The sequence below is a fragment of the Olea europaea genome, chromosome 10 (assembly GCF_002742605.1).
Source record: "Olea europaea var. sylvestris chromosome 10, O_europaea_v1, whole genome shotgun sequence".
Classification (NCBI taxonomy): Eukaryota; Viridiplantae; Streptophyta; class Magnoliopsida; order Lamiales; family Oleaceae; genus Olea; species Olea europaea.
The window spans coordinates 40,037,904-40,061,558 of NC_036246.1; the positions used below are offsets into that span (position 1 = coordinate 40,037,904).

At 37.5% G+C, this 23,655-nt stretch overlaps 1 protein-coding gene across 1 annotated transcript; it reads right to left on the reverse strand.

Annotated features, from left to right (window-relative positions):
- Window positions 1-4,380: 4,380 nt before the first annotated feature.
- On the reverse strand, window positions 4,381-7,216 carry LOC111402234. The gene is made up of 5 exons (XM_023030399.1): window positions 6,875-7,216; window positions 6,326-6,437; window positions 5,509-5,601; window positions 5,148-5,348; window positions 4,381-4,757 (listed from the first exon to the last, which is right to left on the reverse strand). The coding sequence occupies exons 1-5, from the start codon at window positions 7,180-7,182 to the stop codon at window positions 4,527-4,529; spliced, it is 945 nt and encodes a 314-aa protein (XP_022886167.1). The 5' UTR covers window positions 7,183-7,216; the 3' UTR covers window positions 4,381-4,526.
- Window positions 7,217-23,655: the final 16,439 nt, after the last annotated feature.

The window sequence follows — 23,655 nt, forward strand, 5'->3', positions numbered from 1 at the left end:
TAATCTCTTGGTTGATTTGGATGAAAACTTGAATAAACTTACAAAACTTAGCCAACCGTGATTAAATTTTTTTCAAAAGATCAGATGGTTGTAGTCCTATTAAACTCTATTAGTGACACACATAAAGACATCAAGGTTACTATAGAATATGGCAGGGAAGAACTTAGTACTGATATAATAATCAATGCCCTTTGAAATAAAGCGCTAGAGATGAAAGTTGAGTCCAATAATAGTCAACAAGGAGATAACTTGATAGTAAAAGGAAACATTTTTAGTAAATCTAATTATCACTCCAAGTCTTTTAATGAAAAGAAAAACAAATGGGGGTAATAAGAATGAGTCCAAAAATAATGTTAAAGGCAAGAAATGTTATCACGGTGGAAAATTGGGACATTTTACTAAAGATTGCCATAAGAAGAAAAATGATTCAATGAAAAGAGGTTTGATGATTGGAGTGCTCCTTAGCTTATAATAAAGCTAAGACTGAAAATGGTTTAGTCTTTGTTAACGTGGAGAAGAAACATAGTGATGAATGGATACTTTACTTAGACTGTTCTTTCCACATCTACCCAAATAAAAATTGTTTTCTTGATTTTGAAAAAAGGTTGATGGGCAAGTCATAATGGAAAATAATAATATTTATAAGGTTAGTGGAATAAGGACTATAAATCTGTTGTTAGATAATGGTAATGTCCTAATCCTGAAAGGAACAATGTATGTTCCTGATTTGAAGAGGAATCTAGCATCCTTAGGTATGTTAGATGACATGGAGTTTAACATAAATTTGGGTCAAGGAATCATTAAAATTCTTAGGGGGTAATGATTTAATAAATGAACACCACAAAGAGACATGGCTTCTATTTTTTGAAAGCTAAACACTTATCTGGTCTATCAACTTCTTCTTTATCTGAGAATTTTACACTTGCAAAACTGTAGCATGAAACACTTGGCCATATTGGTAAAAACAGTTTGCATTTTTAAAAAAAAAAAAAAAAAAAAGAAAGTTTTTGGAAGAATAAATCTTCATGATTTTGGGTCTTGTGAACAATCTGTTATATGAAAACAAGTCAAATTACCTTTTTCAAATGGAATTCATAAATCCAAACAAACACTTGAATATTTACATGCTGATTTGTGAGGTCTTGCCACTACGTGCACCTATCCGGTTTCAATTATTACTTGTTGAGCAATGATAATTTTTCAAAAAAAAAAAAAATAATAATAATAATAGTAATAATAATAATAAATAAATAAATATTGGGTTTTCTTATTAAAAACTAAAGATGAATCCTTCTCTGTTTTTAAGGATTGAAAAACTCAAGTTGAAAATCAAACTAGTCACAAAATAAAAATCTTAAGGAATGATAATGATTTGGAATTTTGCAATTATGAATTCAATAATTTCTATTAAGAACATAGTATTTTGAGAAACGGAACTGTTACATATACACCTTAACAAAATGGAATAGCTAAAAGAATGAATAACTTTATTAAACAAAGTTAGATGCACGCTTTTAAGTTCTGGTTTGCCTAAACGATTTTAAGGTGAAGTTGTCAAAACTGCTGCATATCTTGTTAATAAAAGTCCCACTAGTGTTCTAAATTTTGTTGTTCCTGAATCTGCGTGGTATAATAATTTTAGAAGTATTTGGTTGTGCTGCATATGCTAATCAAAATAATGGTAAATTAGAACCTAAATCACTTAAATGTATTTTCTTAAGTTATGATGCAAATGTTAAAGGTTACAAATTATGGGTGAATCGTGAAAAGTGTTATAAGATCATCGTTAGAAAAGATGTCATTTTTAATGAAACTTTAATGCTATGTTTAGAAGGAAAATAAAATGCTTTAATAGAACAAGATGTTTAAATTGATGTAAAGTCTTCTCATAATGAGCAAAATACTCCTATGCCTGCTGTGGAGGAAAGTGGTATTGATGAAAATAACACTTTATCTTAAATTGAAAATAATCAAGGAATTGATCGGACTAACCAATCTGATTCTGCAGCTCTTTCCCTTGATGAGTATCAACTTACAAGAGATAGGGAGAGAAGACAAATCAGACCCTCTAACAAATTTGACTGTGATGATTTTGTTTCCTTATTTACTTATCAAGAACAGTTTAAAAATGAGCCTAATTCCTATGAAGATGTTATCAAGTGTAAAGATAGTAAAAATGAATAGCTATTATGGAAGATGAAATGTTTTCACTTCTTAAAAACAAAATCTGGGAGTTAGTAAGTAGGCCTAGAAGGCAGAAACTGATTGACTGCAAGTGAATCTATAAAGTAAAAGAAGAAGGAGAAAGTAAAAATGTTGGATATTAGGTAAGATTGGTTGCAAAATATTTTACTCAAAGAAGGTGTTGATTACACTGAAATTTTTCTCCTATTGTCAAATACACTACCATTAGATGTCTACTTGCTCTTGTCACTCAATTTAAATAGGAACTTGATCAATTGGATGTCAATTTTTTATTTTTATTTTTATTTTTTGTATGGTAAATTAGATGAAATTATTTACATGAAACATCCTGTTGGTTTTATAAAAGGAGATCCTAAAAAATATTGTTTGCCTGTTAAAGAAATCCTAAACAAACTCTTAGGCAATGGTGCAAAAGATTTAACACTTTTGTCCTACATCTTAGTTGTAAAAGAAACCAATATGATACTTGTTTATACTGTAAAAGTGAAGGAGGTAAAAGTTCTCTATATTTAGTCCTTAATATGAATGAAACGCTGCTTGCTAGTTGTAATAAATTTGAGATTGACAATATTAAACTAAAATTAAAATTTGAGCTTGATATGAAGGACATTTGTTCTACTAAAAAGTACTAGGCATGCAAATTTGGAGAAATAAAGAAAAGAATGCCTTAAAATGGTCATTAAGATATCTTAACTTAGGTTTAATATTTAAATTGGAAAATATTATGTTACTTTAATGGGATATTCAAATTCAGATTTTGTTGAGGATAAGGATAATAGGAGATCAACTTCATCCTAATTTTATGCCTTATGTGGAACTGTTGTAAGTTGAAAATCACAAATCCAAAAGGTTGTTGCATCTTCAACAAAAGATGGGTATATTGCTACTACTGGTGCAATAAAAGAGGTTATTTGGTTAAGTGGTTTATTATCTGAACTTGGATTTGTTAATGATCATGCCATACTTTTCTGATAAATAAAGTGTTAAAGCATATTGATGTTAAATATCATTTTACAAGATATGTGATTTCAAAAGGAACTCTTATAATTGGCAATACGCAGTTTAATCTATCTGATATGGGCACAAAAGTGATACATTTGAAGAAGTTTGTCAACGATTTGAAACTTTTATCTATTGGTTCCATGTAAAGCATGAACAGGTAATTGGAGCAAATAAAAAATGAACTTGTGATTTAGCTACTGACAGCACATATAGTTCCAAATTTTGGCAGTAAGGTGAAAATTGTTGGATTCGAACCCTGTACTTGTGCTTCTGGAATTTGAGTTGAAAACACATTTTTATGAAATGCGACTTTATTTGTAAAGACGGTTTTACTAGATTATCACACGTGGCTTTAATCCTAGCCGTTGGCTGCTGCTTCTGGATGATTCTTGAGCTTTATCTCTTGGATGCCATTTCATTTGGCACATGGATCTTTTCATTTCATCTCTTGACTGTTGCTTTTAGAGAGAGAAAAAGAGAGAGAGAATCTCTAGTGCTATTCATTTCTTGGTTCTTGTTTCTCAAATATCTGATTTAAGAGCTTCAATCTGTAATGTTTAGCCTCCGTTTATGATATTCTGGGTGGATATTTGTAAAATAAGAGGGTCTTCTGAGCTTTTATTTCACGAGAGTTTTGGGAAGATTCTTAGTGATTCTTCACAAATCAATTGCTGTTTCAGAGATAAGTATTCTTATGTCATCTCTGTGTATTGGTTGAAACTCTTGTAACTTTGCTGCTAATTTGGACTATTTAATGCAACCGAGCATAACCCAATTTAATGGATGCTCAACAGGAATGTAGGCATCAGAAGTGGTCATCCAACCTCCGGGACTTAAGCCGAAACACTTTTCTTGTGTTTAATCTTTAATTTTTGCACATTTAATTTCTTAAGATCGTTTTATTTTGTTTCTCAATGCTAAAATTGTGTCAACCTAGACTTACCGTATCGTTGTAACAATTTAGATAATCATTCCAGAATAGCATGTGCTCCGTTATAAATAAACTGACTTTCTCAAAATTGAAACAACATATTACAGAAATTTACACATGAAATTTAACAAGACTGTGTGCATGCTCACCCAGAGAGAGAGAGAGGGAGGGGGGGGGGGGGGGGGGGGAGAGATGGGGATCTCATGAGTTTTGAGTACGAGTTGGTCTCAACAAATACAAAAGGGGTGGCAGAAGACTTGGAACAAGAATAATGAAGCGTTTACATCCTAAACTTTCCTGTGCATCAGAGCTCAAAAAATCCTATCTCAATTTTCTTATATGGATATTTTATTGAGAGCTTAGCTGATACAAACTTACAGGTTCATAGTCAGCACCAGGGCCACTTAGCATCTCTCCATGTGAAGTGATGATTGTCCCTAGTTTCAGCTACTGCATCATATTTCCTTGCTTCAACATGTGGATTGTTTAGCTCATTGCACCCAAATGATCGACAACATCGGAGATTTTTATCACGCAGTAAAGTTTCTTCTCTATACATTGGAGTTTGATATCTTGGATGTTGAATGAACAAAACATTTTTCCACCAAAGTTTGAGAGCCTAGGATAACACATAATGACAAAGAAATAAACATCCACTTAAATGCTAAATGCTCTGAACATTCCTACACATCTTCTGAGAAAATAAATAAGGAATCGAACATCTTTAATAGGCATACAGTTGGTTAATTTTGGCGGATCATTTGCTAGGGAAACAATTAATGCCACTTGCTAGCAGAAATATAGAAAAGAGCAATATAGAAAACTAAGTTCCAGAACAACAAACACAGGTACCAAGCCTATTGCCAGAAACATCATTCCAAATCCGTAGTGACAATACCATCACAAAAAGCACACCAAACCTATTACACGGTCCAACAAATAGGGAGATAAGAGTGATCTTAAAGCCAATAGAAAGGTAATTAGTTTCTCAGCATTAAAGAATACTTACATTCCAATATATCCATAATGCAACTTTATGGGGCATCAACCAGAAGAATTGTGCATGATCCCCTGCTTTCAAGGAGGTGACCCTCTTGGCTGTTAATGAAGCTGTGAAATAGTTACCAAGCTCGGGGTGCTGTACTGAAATTACTACTCGAAGATTATCCCCAGGATCATTGGTTTGCATATGCCAATTCCCAAGCATATCCTATGATTGATTATCATTAACATATGAGAAATGAATTCACAAGTAACTGGTACAAAGCAACAAAGCTAGTTAAAAAGTAAGGAATGGAAATAAGAAAGGGATTAACAAATATGAACCACCCAGTCATCCATAATATTAGAAAAAATTGATGAATTCTTACCATGAAAGGACTAACATGAAGAGGTTTTGCCACTAAATCAGAGGTCGGATTGAATGAAAACAACACTCTTTCACCCCATGGTGTGTTTGTAACCTGAAGCAATCATATTGATGTTAGGAATAGCTGAGAGCAGAAACAGAGAAGGTAAAAAGAATTGGCCAACGACAATCCTTAAAGCTTGAAGAACATTGGCATCATAAAGAAAGAATAAAAGTATCTTTTCATTATTTTTAATGCTGCAGCAAAAACCTGAGAAGGAAAAGGAAATTACACTCGAGCACTCTTATTTAGGGATGTCCCAATATGAATTTTCATTGACTGACTATCCTTTTCAGCACTTAACCATTGAAAGAGAAAAATTAACATAGGTCCAACATCCATGGAATCCCAGCATCCTACACATCTGTTTCTCTCGCCCAGATATCAGTGCACATAATACCCCTCAATGGATAGGTAAAGTCACAATTGCATCAAATTTAAAGATACATACTTTAGCATAGGTTAGTGTAGCCAAAATCCACCTGAAGATAAAAATACATTCGAAATTTTGAAAAAACAAGACAAATTTTCTTGTCATGTGTACTTCAGCAAGCAGTTTATGTTCCAACTTCATATCGGAAACAACCAAAAAGTTGTAACTGCGTATCACATTTTACTGTTATGATTGAATTATGACATAATTGCGTTTTGGTTTTTCCAGTGAAGCTTTCTCATGAAGCTCGGTTAGTGCAGTTATTGATATAAAAACATGACCTTTTGCCTCCAATTCCAAGTAATTAGGCAAACTGCATCAAAGTTAAAAATCCTGCCAACTCACCTCAGCAATACATTTCTTCAAAGTCTGTGTAGAGCCTTCAACATCGTAGCAATAGTAGACACTCAATGGATTTTGTTCATATCCCACACTAGGAGGTATTGTCAAAAGAAAACTGTTGAATAGATTTAAATCGTCAGTTGCAAATTGAATCTCTTGCAAAATTTAGACACTTGAATAAGAAACAACCAAAAACACGTCTTTGCTTCACGAATACAATATTTTGGAGCCAATGCAATGATATCAAGGCTTAATCCTATCTTGGCATTTTTCATTTCAAAGATATTAGCACCTAATTAATAATTAGTAAAGGACATGAGAAACACTATATAAAAGGCAGGCTTATTGGAATTTGAAGTTCTACCATGTTGATAACTTTGTGAAATGGTATTGACATCAATGAAAATCCAAATTTAATATCAATCGCAATCCAAATTTACAAAGTCAATATACATTATTAAAAAGTGTAATAACTTGAATAAACCAACATTAGGTATACCGTATACACTAAATCAAACTTTTATATATATGCAAATTTGGGAGAAAAATTACACGGTGCCATTAGTTTCAGCAGCACGCCGAGCTTCTTCTCCGGAGAGGTGGTCAGACGGAACGTGTCTCCGCGCACGGTCGAGATCAATGAAGGCGTATCGGACGTTGTAACGGAAGGAATGGTGGACGGGGAGGCGACGCTCGTGCCAGACGGTGCCTTGGTAGAGGAAGATTGAGTTTCCAACGTCCTCGGCTGAGCTTGCGGTGGAGACGCGGCGAAAGAGGTGGCGGAAGGGGAGGAGGAGTGACAGAACAAGGGAGGTAAAAGTTGTGGAGAGGATGGAACGGAAGAGATAGAGTAGCTCCATGTGGCTATCGGGGAGTGGTGAAGCTGAAATGTTTATAATTTATTGCTTGCAATTAACAGACCAAAACAAATAATATATTTAATTTTCTATATTGCAAAAATAATAAAAATGGGATCCCAACATTAAGTGCATATTTGATATTAACTTTTTCTCTTAAAACATTAATTTTTTTATCATTATTTTACTATTACAATCGTTATTTTTTACTGATTCTCTCACATATCGGACCACTTTCTCTCTTCAACGATCAAAAATCAATTCTAAAAATTAATGTCGAACAAGATTGTTTGTAACGAATTTAAACTATGTAAAAAAAAAAAAAGTTGCAATAATAAAAACATGTATTAGCTATTAAGTATTTAGTCAAAATTTAAATTTTTAATTAATGAAATGTGTAGTTGAAATTTTCAATAATAGTTTTAAGTCTCATAAAATATATATTTGAAAGTGAGTTTGAGAAGAAATAATTTTATACAATAGGATTAGACAAGAGATAAGAGATGATTGCTGACAAAATAAATGATCGTGACAAGTGATGGTCCAAGATTAAATTCGAGTAGATGACGTTAATGTTTCTAATAATTGGACATCAAAATAATTCTGTCGACTTGTTGCAACATGATAATTTTTTTAATGTGCGAATATAATGTGTCAAGTACACAAGAGACTGTCGCTCCTAGAATCGTTAGGATATATACCCATAGGTCCCGTGCTTGAGGATAGACTCATTCTTTGTCAACCAAAGAAGAATAGATTTATGGGAAGAAGAATGCACATTGGACAATGGAGAAAGAGGGAATGGTTGAGCTATATATCATGGATCTCAAGGGAGTGAGGCACTTTGGCAAGATATGCAGGTAGGACCAACACAAATATTGCGACAACGAGATGCAAGCAAGAATGCAGGCATATTGTTTAAGAAGAACACAAGCACACTCTACAGGCAAAATACAAGCTGTAAATGCAATCGAGCTATGCAGGCATGATGCAGACAGCGAAAACATTGACAAGGGATGCAAGGATGGAAGTAAGGTACTTCTGAGATGAAAACCACAATCGTGAGCCATCTTGTGGTCTGAGGTGGATGTCAACTTGCAGATGGTAACACTCCAAACTTTTTTACTATTTTTATATGGGCCTAAACTTAATATGGGTAACTTAGCAAATAAAATAATTTATATTTAGATTTATCGTCACACTAAGAGTCCAAAGGTTGATAATTTATTTTGCTCATGTGTACTTAGAATTTATCATAAATCATATTTGTGAAAAATATTTACGCATTTTAGAAGTTGATAAAATATATCAATATTATACTCATTTTGTAGCTCGTGTTGAATAACATAGACTGACTCGAAGAAATAATTTTTGAACTAGCCATATTCGAGTTATCTTGATAGAAAGAAAATTATTCTAAACGTATATTTTATTAATAAAAAAACATATGTGTGTGTGTGTGTGTGTGAGAAATGAAGAGTGGGACGTTTCTTGAGAATTGAAAAAATAAAGTCAATCAATTTTTTTGTAATTAATATATTAAATTAACCTTCAACTTTTACCCAAATGTCCCATCAATAAATACTATTTTTTACACTCACCATGATTGATTTGAAATAAAGAATATGTTAATTAACCTACTGAATTCCCCTAACATGTGATGTTTTGTATTCCTAGTTAATAGTAAGTGAATATTGTATACATAAAAGGTGTGAGAAGTGTTTTTTCACCCTATACATATACACCTCCACACATGAAAACATATATTAAAAAGAGATATTATCCTAATCACAAGCCATTTTCAAATTTATTCAGTATCAAATTGAGGTAAGAATATATCGTGCAAAATTATAAATTCTTATTCCTTGATATTTGTATAATTTTTGGCATAAAATGCTATGAGACCTTCGGGTCGAACTCGATGTTAAATTCTTTGGGATGGACCATTATGTCAAAGATATTAAATCCTATAGGATTGACCGTTTGATAAAAAATGTTAAATTCTACAGGATATGAGGATTCTTAAAAAATTCATTGAGCTCTAAATCTAAGAAATGTTGGTATGTTATGTTAGTTTTATATTTATATCATATGAATAAGAATGTATACGTATTCTTACTGAGTGTTTTCAAAATAGTCACTCTTATTAAAATTTCAGCTGAGAGTGGGTTGTATGGACGCGTAGAAGATTGACTGAGTGATACTTATGGGGTCGACAAGTAAATGCTTTAAAAAATATAATTGTCAAACTTTTATTTAAAGAACATCTTCATATTGAATTTTGTGCACATTGTTTAATAACTATTTTTATGCATTTTCAACACTTAATGAAAGTGATATTTTCGTTTAAATTAGATAAAGAAAATCTAGTAACACCTCGAGCCTATTTTTATAAAGGAATAAAATAATGAGGATGAAAAAGATCTCGGGGCGTTACACAGACAATGAAGGCTCTTAAATCAAATAAATTCTAGCCATTAATGCTAACTTGTCCAACAAGAGTTTGCCTTTAAATAGATGTGTTGAATCATTTGTAAAATCCCATGAAGAGATGCATGGAGGGAATGGTGGGGAGCTGAGAGAAAATTCCAATGAATAGACTGGGAGTTAAAGTGACATAGGGGGATATCTTATAGAGAGAAAATATTTGAGATGTTGTAAATAATTTTTTCTTACATTTATACAAAGAAGTTTTCCCATATTTGGGTGTGTATTCTTTTCCTCATAAAATTCTACCAACTTTCTCTACCAAAATCAATATATTCATTGGGGATAAGACTAACTTAACACTATCTCGTAAGAGATGAGAGTTGTGGAGCGTTAAGGTCCATAGTGTTAGCTTAGTTCAGGAGTGACGAGATGGGAATTTTTTTGGAACATACGGAGGGCAAATAATTCAAAGATTTGTATTTAAATAAATAAATAAATAAATATAAATATATATATATATATATATATATAACTGCATTAATTGTTGCTGCCTTTGTTGACTTTATTCAACCATCTAATGTCGGTTACTATAGCTTAGTTTCAAAAATATCTTCTGACGTTGTTGAATGTTGTACCTTCCAGAAATGAAATAATATAAATGTGAAAAGTGTTTTGTATTATTACTTTCTCGTAAATCTTCTTCCAACAAAACTAAGACACTATTTCGCTCTCTCAAACGTAAGGACAAGAAATCTGCAAGTAAATTAAATAGTTGGGATGTGAAGTATCTTAACGAGCTTTCTTAGGTTAGTTAGTTGTTATTGTTGTTTTTTTTTCTGTGTTACGATATTATGTATTATTTCTTCTTTTTCTTCAAAAAAGAGGGATTCTTTTATGCCGTTTTTGGTTTTTTTATATATATATATATATACGTCTTCAAGTCTTCTTCTTCAATTTCCAATCAACTTTCAAGATTCAAGAATTACATAAATTCCTATGTCCCATAGGCTTACAAATTTTGAATCTAATTGTACAGAAAATTAAATCAAGATGATGGAGTCGTAATCCACCTATCTTGTTACAGACTCAAAATAACAAATTAGGACAAAGACCAGCCACAAATAATTGGTTCACAGTTTAAAATAATCCAATCATTCAATCAACATATAAAAATTTCCTAGACATCGCTAGACTAGAACATGCAATCAAGATTCAAAAATAACAAGCACGTGAACGATCTAGATTGCTCTGATACCAATTGTTGGAATGCGGAAGCGGAGTTAATTAGAAATTAAAAATTTCTTTAATTCAATAAGCAAGATCGTCTAGATGTTCACGTATATGTTATAACAAAATTAAAGGATTTGAATCTTATACTTAAGTTCAATAATCAATCTTGAATTGATTCTGATCCGTGAACTTCTGTCTCCTTTAATTGCAAGAATCTTGGTGCTTCAAACCTTCTATAGTATTCTCCAACGAAAAGACTACACCAGCGTGTGGGCACCTTCTTTCAATTAATCTAGAAACTAATTCTTGAATCTTAGACAACAAGAAAATAATATATTTTCTCTATACAAATTTGAATCTTATGAATTTATGAATGTTGTATTTTTTTTCTATCAATCTAGTCTCTAGTTATAGAAAAAAGATTATAGGATTCTAGTACAATTATAATTCCACATTCAAACAAGAGTTCAAATTAAAACTCAAGTAGGAGTTCTAATTTAAGTTCAATTCTAATTAGTTTACATATAATTGCATGTGTAGTCCTATAACTTTAATTACAATTACAAACTAAGTACAAAACTTTATTGTAATTACAATTAAGCCTGTTGACAACCGAACTCTGATCTAAGTTAAAATAGTTCGCTAACCCCATCTCAGGCAAATGGGAGTTCGGTTTCTACTCGGACAATCCTGCCGTTATCTCATAAAAATATCATGATTACCCCCTGTCACATCACTCTATCAATCAAATGCAATTGCCACAGGTGACATCATCACCGCCTGAAACTACCAATCCTAAGTCCTAATCCTCAAGCCCCTTGCAGGTCATCATTATCTGGAGAAAATATTGACACATAGCCACGGGCCTCGTCGACCAATCACAAGAGAATTCGGCGACCCGATTTCCGAACTCGGTACTATTGCTGATTTGATGTGATTTCGACTGAAATTATGTATAAATAGTTGAATAGGACTCTTGTGAAAGGCAAGTGTATTCATATAACTCATAGCACAATTACATTTTCTAAATATATTTCGTGGTCTTTTTTCAACAATAAATCACCTTTTTCTTAAAGTTGGCTTAAGATTAGCCTTGCTAATTTTGACGTTAACAGTTTGGCGCTAGGAGGGCCCTAATTATGAAAAATAATCTCATTCTCTCCACAAAATCCGAGAGCCATGAGTCATAACTCAAGTTCCAGAAATCCATCTCACACCTATCCTCATGAAACGAATACACCACCAAGTTCTCCACAACGGCAGGACCCTCAAACGATCGCCATGAGGGAAGCCCTGGAAAAATTGACGAACACATTGGGACGATTGGAAAGGAGTCAAGCCCACTCGTCCCCACCAGATATCGAGGTGGAATCTTCTGTAAGGACAAAGGCAAGGCGTCCCCCCACTAGGAGGACTCTCCACTTTTCAAGAGGAGAAGCCAAACTGATGAGGTTAGAAGTAAGGAACCTGGGGCAAGGAGGACTGCAAGTGTGTTCGATAGATTGGGGACACAACACTCGCTGACTCCTATGCAAGGACAAATCGACCGAAAACGTCATTTGGAACAAACAGAACCCGAACTAAGCGCACTTAAAAAATGCATCACCGACCTGGAGGCTAAAAATAAAGGTGGCACTGAAGATTACCAAACCCAACGACATTCTCCTTCACTAAGGATATCCTTATGGAACCATTACCTGAAAATTTGAAAATTTCCCAGATGGCCGCATACGAAATGGATGGTGATCCCCTCAGCCACCTTGACAAATACACCTCGTGGATGGAACTACAGGGGACAAGCAACGTAATCATGTGTCGGGCATTCCCCCTGACTCTGGGACTCAGAGCTCAGAGATGGTTTAGGAGACTGCACGAGAGGTCGATAAAGAATTGAAATGATCTGGTCACGACATTCTTGGCCCAGTTTATGGGCTCCAAAGCCAGAACCATACCCAAAGAACGACTAGTGAGCATCAAGCAAGGAAGAAGTGAATCTCTCAAAAGCTATCTGAGCAGGTTCAACAAGCAATCCAAGGAAGTGGAAAAAATATCTGATGATGTGACACTCATGACCATATTAGCAGGACTAAGGCCCAAAATGAGATTCTGGTGGTCAGTACACGAGGACGGTCCAATGATTTATCACGAGTTCCTGAACTGAGCTGAGAAAGACATAGGTGCTGAAGAAGCAACCTCTGACCAAGAGGAAGCCAGATGCGAAACTGATCTCAGCAATACGGTGAAGGAGAAAAAATCAAGTCACAGTCCCCAACTCGAAAGAAAGAAGGATAGGAGAGAAAGAGAATGTCCTAGGGCTCAGCCATACAAATTCCGGGAGTACCACCCACTCAAAGCCTCCTTGGTAAAGGTATTCACGCAAGCCAATGCAAAAAAGGCATTTCGCAGACCTGTGATCCTAAAGGACGGACAAGCAGGACAACATCAAGGATGATACTATCGATATCACAGGATGGTGGGCCATGACACTGATAACTGTTGAGACTTAAAAGAGGAAGTTGAATCCTTAATTCAAAGAGGTCGGTTACAGGAGTTTGTTACCAAGTCAAAAGAAGTAGATCGACCTACGACGTAGTAGCCGCTGCTACAGGGGCCTCCCACATAAGCTCAGCAGGCAGTCCCTAACCGTAATCCACCCCCACATGCCGAAATTAAATTGATGGTAGGAGGAAATCAGTATATTGAGGGATCCAGAAGAGCGAGACGAAGACAAGCCCGAAGTACAAGAACCATGCCGAACTATTGGAATCTAACCCCTCAGAGATCGGTATAGACCCTAAATGGTTCTGATTCACGGAAGAAGATTCTGAAGGAATCCTTCAAGACCAGAGTGACGCCCTAGTGGTTACAATGACGGTTGCCAAAATAAAAGTCCACCGCACTTTGGTAGACAATGGAAGTTCGGTCAACATACTGCACTCACGAACTTTGAGGTAGTTGAAAATATCAAAACGCTACCTCCAATCGTACCCAAGGAAACTACAGGATTCCCTGGGGATCCTATCGAAGCCTGAGGTCATATCATCCTTATTGTGGAGCTGGGTAAAACTCCTCGCTGAAGAAGGATCCTAGCAGATTTTGTGGTAGTCGATTTGCCATCCAATTATAATGCAATATTGGGACGACCCATTTTGCACGAGCTAAAAGCTGTCACATCAATTTATTATTATTGCATGAATTTCCCACTCCTTACGGGACAAGAATTATTCGAAGAGATCAAGCTACTGCAAGGGCCTGCAATGTCGACCTGCCAAGGCCATAAGTCAACATGCTAAGGGGTAGGACGAACATGCAGGTCGAGGAAGCCAGATTGAAGAGACCAATCGTTGCAGATCTCTCGGAGATCGGCATAACTGAGAAGAACCTCAAAAAAGCCACAGATGAGTAACTGTCCTTTGACGAGAAGGAGGCAGACCCACATCCATACCTCGGAGTTCTGGTAATCTCGTTGCTTGTGGTCGAGGTAACCATTCCCAAAGTCTTGGTGGATAAAGGAAGCGCTCTGAACATTCTATTTAGTAATACCCTTAAACGAATGGGCATCCCTGCTAACTTCCTTCGACCATACCCAAATAAAATCCTAGGATTAAGCGGAGCCTTGACTTCTGCCAAAGGATTGATCAAACTCAAAGCTGAGTCAGGATCAGCACCTCGGCAGGTGAAGACGAACTCTGAGTTCGTGGTATTCGACACTCCCTCCCCTTATGATGCTGTAATGGGACAACCCCTACTCTTTAGCCTGAGAGCAGTAGTTTCCCTACATCACTATTCTATCAAATTCCCCACACCCCAAGGTGTGGGTGAAGTCAAAGGAAATAGGGAGCTCGTCAAAAGATGTCAATGGAAAGCCTGTACTAGCCATCAACTCAACCCCCGAGAATGCATTTAGCGAACCTATGGGAATCCGAACTCATTCCACTAGACCCGCGGACCAGGATCGAAGGTGGAAAACCCGTCGAAAAACTAGAAGGAGTTTAAGTCTGTACTAAGGACCCAACAAAGGAGCTCAAAGTCTAGCGCAAGCTGCAGCCCTCCACCCAAACGAGATTGTGGCCTTCTTTAGACAAAACCTTGATGTCTTCGCCTGGAATCATGGTGACATGAGAGGAATAGATCCCAATATTGCATGCTACAAAGTACAGGTGGATCCTTCAATTCGGCCAAAGCAGCAAAAATGACGATCTCTGAACCCTGAAAGATATAAAGCACTTAACAAGGAGGTGCAAAAATAGTTGCACAATGGTTTTCTTCGTGAAGCAAAATACCCAAATTGGGTCGCAAATCTGGTCCTTGTGAAAAACACGACGGAGATTGGAGGGTATGCATAGACTTTACCGATCTCAACAAAGCATGCCCCAAAGATAGTTTTTCTTTGCCAAGAATAGATCAAATGGTGGACGCCACTGTCGGACACGAACTACTCAACTTTATGGATGCGTATTTCAGATTTAACCAGATACCGATATACGGTCCAGATCAAGAACATACCTCGTTTGTAAATGACAGAGGTCTTTATTGCTACAAAGTAATGCCATTTAGTTTCAAAAACGCTGGCACCACCTACCAATGACTTGTGAATTTCATGTTTTCCCAACAAATCGGAAAAACAAAGGAAATGTATGCTGATGATATGCTGGTCAAAAGCATCAAGGCCAAGGACCACTGTCAGCACTTGGTCGAGATGTTTGATATACTGAGGAAGTATGGAATGAAGTTGAATCCAAGAAAATGTGCTCGAATGGACCAAAGAATGTCATGACGCCTTTAACAAGCTAAATAGACAACTAGCTCAGCCTTCGTTGCTTTCAAAACCTAAGGCTGGCGAGGTCCTGAAGCTTTATTTATCTGTTTAAGAGCATGCCATTAGTGCCATTGTAACCCGAGAAGAAAATAGCATTCAACACCCAGTCTATTATGTAAGCAAAGCGCTTCACGAAGCCGAGCTCAGATATTCGCTTGTAGAGAAACTGGCATTCACCCTGCTAATAGCAGCGTGAAAATTGAGGCTATATTTCTTGGAACACCCCATTGAAGTCCTCACCAACTCTCCATTGAGGTAAACACTGCAAAGACTCGACACTTCAGGTCGGATGGTAAAATGGGCAGTCAAGCTTGGACAATTCAACATCAAATACACGCCTCGTTCCTCCATCAAGGGCCAAGCACTTGCCGACTTTGTCTATTCCAATTGAGGAACTACAGAAAAAATCCCATGGAAACTTTACATCGACGGTTCATCCACCGGAGAACAATCTGGGGCAGGCATCGTATTAATCAGCCCTGAACATCACATATTCTGCGAAGCCTTGTCATTTGACTTTAAAGCCTCAAACAATGAGGCTAAGTACGAAGCTCTCATTGCCTGAGCAAGGATGGCCTCAGGGTTGGAAATCTCCTACCTAATCATACACAGCGACTCCCAACTAGTCATGAATCAGGTCAACGGTATATATATGGCGAAAGAAGAAAGAATGGACAACTACCTACGAGTTGCAAGGAAAGAACTTGAAAGGTTCAACACTACCCAAGTCAAACAAATTCTCCAATCTCAGAACGATCACGTCGACGCACTGGCCTGTCTAACCACCAGTGAGGGAATCAAAGAGTTCGATAGCATCCCCGTGGAAAGAATATCCTTATCGTCCACCGAGTTGGCCGAAGTGATCCTTATGATGATAAACCCCAAACCAACCTAGCAGGACAAGATCATCGCCTACCTAAAAATCGGAAAATGTCCCGAAAACTCTACAGAGGCTAGAAAGCTCCGAATCAGGTTAGCCAGGTACACACTCATGGATGATGTACTATACAAACGAAGATATTCTACACCTTTGCCAAGGTGTTTGAACAAAGAAGAAGCTCAGCACGCCTTGCAAGACTTCATGAAGGAATTTGTGGAAACCATTCAAGTGGGCTCTCACTAGCCCACAAGATCATACGACAATGATACTTCTGGCCTGCAATAAGATGTGATTCCCTTCAATTTGTCAAAAGATGTGATAAGTGCCAGAGCCTCGCCCCCATCATAAATACTCATCCGCGCGAACTGAACCCAATAACAACACCTAGCCCTTTGTAAAATGGAGGGTCGACCTAATTGGACCTATGCCCATTGGAAAATGAGGTGTAAAGTTTGCCATCGTCACAGTTGATTACTTCACCAAATGGGCCGAGGTAGAGCCACTTGCCAAGATCATCGAACAAAAAACAACCGAATTTTTGTGGAAATCAATCATCTGCAGGTTCGGCATACCTCACTCCATTGTTATGGATAATGGAAAACAGTTCGACAACGCACGACTTTCAAATTTCTGTGAAGATTTCGGCATCAAGAAACATTTCTCAACGCCGAACCATCCACAGGCAAATGGCCAAGTCAAAGCCATTAACAAGATTTTGAGCACAAATTGAAAGTAAAACTCGACTTGTTTAAAGGAGGATGGGCCGAAGAACTCCCCAGTGTGCTATCTTCTTATCGCACCACTGCAAGGACTAGCACGGGGAAAACCTCGTTCTCACTGGCTTTCGGCATAGAGGCTGTGATCCTGCTGGAAGTCAGCATTCCCTCGCTGTGCATAACTGTTTACGACGAAGAAAGAAACCATATAGCTCTTCGTATAGAACTCGACCTAGTCGAGGAAAAAAGGAACAATGTCGAACTCAAAAATGTCATTTACAAACAGCGGAACGCCAAGTACTACAATCAAAAAAAGTGCAAAAAATAGAATTCAAGGTAGGATCCCTCATCTTATGGAAGGTATTCCTCCCCACAAGAGAGGTAGGCAGTGGATGCCTGAGTCCGAATTGGGAAGGTCCCTATCTGATAATGAAGGTCCTACTAAAAGGGGCATACAAACTAGAAGACTTGGGGGGTAGATCCTTACCCCATCCTTGGAATGCTGAACACCTTAAGTAGTACTATTAGTGAACGGGAAAAGTCCATGACACATAAAGCCCGTTTGTAATGTCAATCGCATCAATAAAAAGAGACTTCCTATTTTTGAACATTTTGTTCTACATTCTGTCAGAAACTTACAAAACCCTACTCCATAACTAGGTCGATCTAAGGTCGTATGTACTGCGACCCTTGGTGAAAATTCCTCCTAAGGAATCTTACAAAGCCGTGCTCCATACGCAGGCCGATCTAAGGTCGTACGTGCTGCGAACCTTGGTGGAAATTTCTCCTAAAGAATCTTACAAAACCCTGCGACATTTGGTAGAAATTCCTCCTAAAGAATCTTACAATACCCTGCTCCATACGCAGGCTTATTTAAGGTCATACGTGCTGCGACCCTCAGTGGAAATTCTTTCTAAGGAATCTTACAAAGCCTTGCTCCATACATAGGCTGATCTAAGGTCGTAAGTGCTATGACCCTTAGTGAAAATTCATCCTAAGGAATCTTACAAAGCTCTGCTCCATACGCAGACCGATCTAAGGTCGTACGTTCTGTGACCCTTAGTGGGAATTCCTCCTAAAGAATCTTACAAAGCCCTACTCCATACGTAGGTTGATCTAAGGTCGTACGTAGTGCTACTCTTAGTGGAAATTCCTCCTAAGAAATCCAACGAAGCCTTGCCCCTTATGCAGACCAATCTAAGGTTATTCTACGAAATTCCTCCTAAGGAATTCTACGAAATTACGCAGGTCGATCTAAGGTCGCATGTACTGCGACACTTAGACAAAATTTCTCCTAAAGAATTCTCAAAGCTCTGCTCCATACGCAGGCCGAGCTAAGGCCGTATGTGGTACGACACTTAGTAGAAATTCCCAATGCATAAGCCTCATTTGGAAAGCAAGTGCTGCACATGTAACGCTCCGACCCCTTGTGGACCGGAACACTACTTACTTTACTTAACTAACCGGTGATTTAGTCATAGGAAAATATATTTTAGCGGAAGCTTAATTTTTACAATGATAATTTTAATAACAACCTTTCAAATACTTTAATTAAAACATTGAGATAAAAAAATGGAATGTAATTTATTTGAAGAAAACACAACTTGCTCTCGCATTCAGCGTTATTCAAATACTTTAAAGAAATAACATTGAAAACTTTCACAAAAATAAATCTAAATAACTTGTTCACCGGGTTTTCCATGGGCTCGTTGCACCACTCTCCATCTTTTCCATCATCTAGGCTCAAGGTAGAATCATATCAATCTGTAGAAAATGGGTTAAACCCGTGAGTTAAAAAGACTCAATAGATATCATTGGTGCATTCGTGATCAAGCTATACATTTCAAAGCTGTAACTTTAGAAACCTTTTCATAGTAGAATTTTCGGTAGAATTCCAAACACGTAGAGTCATGACTTAACACGACGCCTCGGCCGAAAGTACATACCGTACTCGGGGTACCATTAGACATGGAGGTGTATGCCGTACCGGAGGTACCATTAGACATACAAACATTAACAAAAATTTTCATTTGCTAGAAACTTATAACTTAACACGAATTAACACTTTGCACCTCTACCTACCTTGATTGATGCTTTGAACCTTGTTGAAAAATGCACTCCTTTGATATTTAAAAAAAAAAAACACTCCGTTGAGAATTGATGCTTGGAAAACACTTCTTGATAGCACAAAAACTTTTAGGAAAAATTAATTTTCCTCCCTCTCATTTTTCTTTTTTCTAGATTTGAAAACTCTCTCTTTTATGCTTAGAAACTTTAGTCTTGGTGTGAAAAATGTGTATGCATTGGGGCCTATTTATAGGTGAAAATCTCACAACTTAAGGGTAAGTGAAGGGTTTAATACTCATTAATACGGGTGCTATTTCTACTTACTTTACTTAACTAACCGGTGATTTAGTCATAGGAAAATATATTTTAGCGGAAGCTTAATTTTTACAATGATAATTTTAATAACAACCTTTCAAATACTTTAATTAAAACATTGAGATAAAAAAATGGAATGTAATTTATTTGAAGAAAACACAACTTGCTCTCGCATTCAGCGTTATTCAAATACTTTAAAGAAATAACATTGAAAACTTTCACAAAAATAAATCTAAATAACTTGTTCACCGGGTTTTCCATGGGCTCGTTGCACCACTCTCCATCTTTTCCATTATCCAGGCCTAAGGTAGAATCATATCAATCTGTAGAGAATGGGTTAAACCCGTGAGTTAAAAAGACTCAATAGATATCATTGGTGCATTCGTGATCAAGCTATACATTTCAAAGCTGTAACTTTAGAAACCTTTTCATAGTAGAATTTTCGGTAGAATTCCAAACACGTAGAGTCATGACTTAACACGACGCCTCGGCCGGAAGTACATACCGTACTCGGGGTACCATTAGACATGGAGGTGTATGCCGTACCGGAGGTACCATTAGACATACAAACATTAACATAAATCTTCATTTGCTAGAAACTTATAACTTAACACGAATTAACACTTTGCACCTCTACCTACCTTGATTGATGCTTTGAACCTTGTTGAAAAATGCACTCCTTTGATATTTAAAAAAAAAAAACACTCCGTTGAGAATTGATGCTTGGAAAACACTTCTTGATAGCACAAAAACTTTTAGGAAAAATTAATTTTCCTCCCTCTCATTTTTCTTTTTTCTAGATTTGAAAACTCTCTCTTTTATGCTTAGAAACTTTAGTCTTGGTGTGAAAAATGTGTATGCATTGGGGCCTATTTATAGGTGAAAATCTCACAATTTAAGGGTAAGTGAAGGGTTTAATACTCATTAATACGGGTGCTATTTATGTGAGAGTTATAGGTTTAAGAAGGTGCTAGAAAATCGTGTAGGAATTTGACTTTTCATATTCAGCGTACTTCAGTTGATACTGTATAGCCTTTAGTATTTCTATCATAACTTCTTCTCCTGATATCTGATTAAGATAATTCAAAGTGCGTTGGAAAGCTAACTCAAAGAGCTACAACTTTTCTTTAGATATCATTTTTCAAATCTAATGTTTTCTATGTCGTAAATGAGTCTTAAATGAGACTAAAAATCTGAAGTATACTTTAGCCATCCAATATTCATGTCTTAGTGCCACTAAGGTGTTTAAAATTATTTGGGGTTCTACAGCACAACTAGGTAAAATTCATTCGAAGCAATTCTACATGCTACTATGAGACTCATACAAATTTGGCTAAACTTATGAGGTATTGTCACATATAAACAAGATCGCTACTAAAGAAACCATACTGAGCATAAACAATCATTCATTCCAAACAAAATGCCATGAAACATCAAAACGAAGTTCACTAATAAGCCAAAACATATTACAAAACTAAATACCACACAATGTTTTCAAGACAAAAAAAAAAACTCCTAGGTGTCTTGGGGACTGGGGTACTACCCTCAACATCTTGGACAACCGGTAATATCCGGACTCCAGCAGCCTCAGACAACTTCCGCAGCTCCTCCTTCTGCCCCTCCAGCGCTTCATCCAAAAAGTCCACGTCAATGTCAGGCTTCTCCTTCCTGATGTGCCCCATCAGCTCCTCCAGTGCTACCACGTAGACGTCCTGGGCTACGACGTCAAACTCGGGGGACTCCTTCCTAGTCTCCACCGCTCTATCAGCCTTGGCCTTAGCCTCTTCAGCCCTTCTGGTGGCCTTCCTTGCCCTTTTGTTGGCCTCTTGCACTTTTTGGATGGCCTCCGTGACCTTACCACACTCTTCCTCAACCCAAGCTCTGGCTTCTTACTCTGAGGCCCTCAAGACCTTGATTTCTCCCATCGGTTTTTCCTTGATGTCGATCCTGGAGTTCAGCTCGATCCCCATCTAATTCAGCTTCTCTTCATACTCCCTCTCCTTCAGAGCAAACTGGGCCTTTTCAGCCTCTATGCTGTTATAAAGACTAAATGTTTGATCCTTTGCCTCTATAAGCTTGTCCAGGTCAGACTTCACCTGTTTTTCAAAAATCAAGTAAGTCAATAAAACAGTTGCTCAAAAGAAATTAAAAACACCATAAAGTAGGAAGTATACCTTGTTCGCCACTACCATCATGTATAAAATTGATTGGTGACCATGGGGCTGAGCAGTGACCAAGGCCTTACCAATGGGCATCTCATTTAGATAGCCCTGCTCTCTCTTACCCCAGCTTCGGGTAAGCAGATTAGCTGACTCCTTCAATTGTGAAGTGAGCGCGGCAGTCACCTAAGGAGAAGGAGCTTGGAGATAATCAAGAAATATCTCTAGTCGATGTCCCACCAAACTCTCCAAGCTCGGCCTCTGTAAATCTGGGCACCTCTCCCGTGAGTTCACAGAACTGGTCTCGACAGCAGAGGGTGGGTGCAATTGGGGATGGCAAAGAAGGCGACGACAGAGTAGGAGACGGGCAAGATAAAGGCACAATCTCAGGAATCCTCAGCGTTGCCGAGAGCGCATATCGGTTCCTCTTCAGTGGAACCTCCTCCTCCACCTCTTCAAAATGGCTCTCTGACCGTTCGGGGACATCTTTCTTTTTTCATCTGGCCGCAATCGCTGTCTTGTAGCCCCGTATCTTGTCTTGATGAACTAAGAAAATAGTGAAATGCTCAATAAATAAATAAATATATAAAGAAACCACAACCGCGAATGAGGCTCAAAATATTACCTGAACTGGAAGGAGCCGAACTTAAAACTCGTACTTGCACCAAGCCAGCCCGGAATAAGTTCGGATCTGAGATCACAAACTTACAAGACCTTTGCCTTTTGGGTAACGATCTTATTACCTCAGCTCGTCTCTGCGTATCTTTGGTTAATGTCTCCTTCTTGTAATCTGTAAAAAGGAAAAATACCGAGGTCACTATTTCGTCAACAGACGTTTTGCTAAAAGACTAAAGCATAAAAACACTTACATAAAGAATGATAGAGCCTGGGGACCACGTCCTCTCTATTCACCTCGGTAGAATGAAATTGCCACTCCCCCGATACATAGAACCACTCTTCCTTCCATTTCTTAATTGAGGAAGGGGTGTCTAACACCAGAGAACCTCCCATCCTGGGCCTAACGCTTGTGTACCACCAATCGAGTTCTTCCCATCCTCCTTAAAAGTAAACAGAGAGTCGAACTGCTAGACACTAAGCTCGATATTCCCCATTTGGTCCCACAGAATAATGACGGCGATTAAGGTTTACCACCCGTTAGGGCATAGCTGCGTGGGAGCTAAGCCCTAGGAAGAAAGGAATTTACGAATCACCCTAGGAAAGGGAAGTCTAAGGCCGGCCTAAAGGATAGTTGAGTTCAGAGCAACACATCTCTCAGAAGGAGTATCATCCCGGTCAGATGGTTTTGGTATTATCATCACTACTGAACTAGGGATAGCGTATTTTGCTCGCCAGCTGGCTAACATATCCCTTGTTACGACTGACCTGTAAGAACTCGCCCCCCACTCTTCAGAATTACTCTTCGCAACATTCTTATTGGATCTACCCTCTCTCTTGGAACCTTCACATCCAAAGTACATGACAGGACATCCTAAGTCGATTGGGTTAATTATGGAAATAGGAACAGACTCTTCCTGCTGGTTTCCCCAGGAATGAACTCTAGACTCGTCAGAACTCATGTATAAACTAGGAAACAAAGCACAAACTGAAAGGAGGAAGAAAAATAAGAACAAAACAATACCTGGGAAATGAATTGGGAAAACGACCTCACTCGAAAATGGAAAAACGAACTCAGGAGATTGCCCGAATATTTGAGAGAGAATAAACCAGCGAAATAAGAGGCGAAATGGCTGGCCAAAAGGAATTTAAAGAAAGAGAAACTGAGAGGGCGCGATCTGAACCGTCTATCCAGAAATGGGGAGAAAAATCAACGGCTCAGAAGCTTGAGAGACCAAAACGACG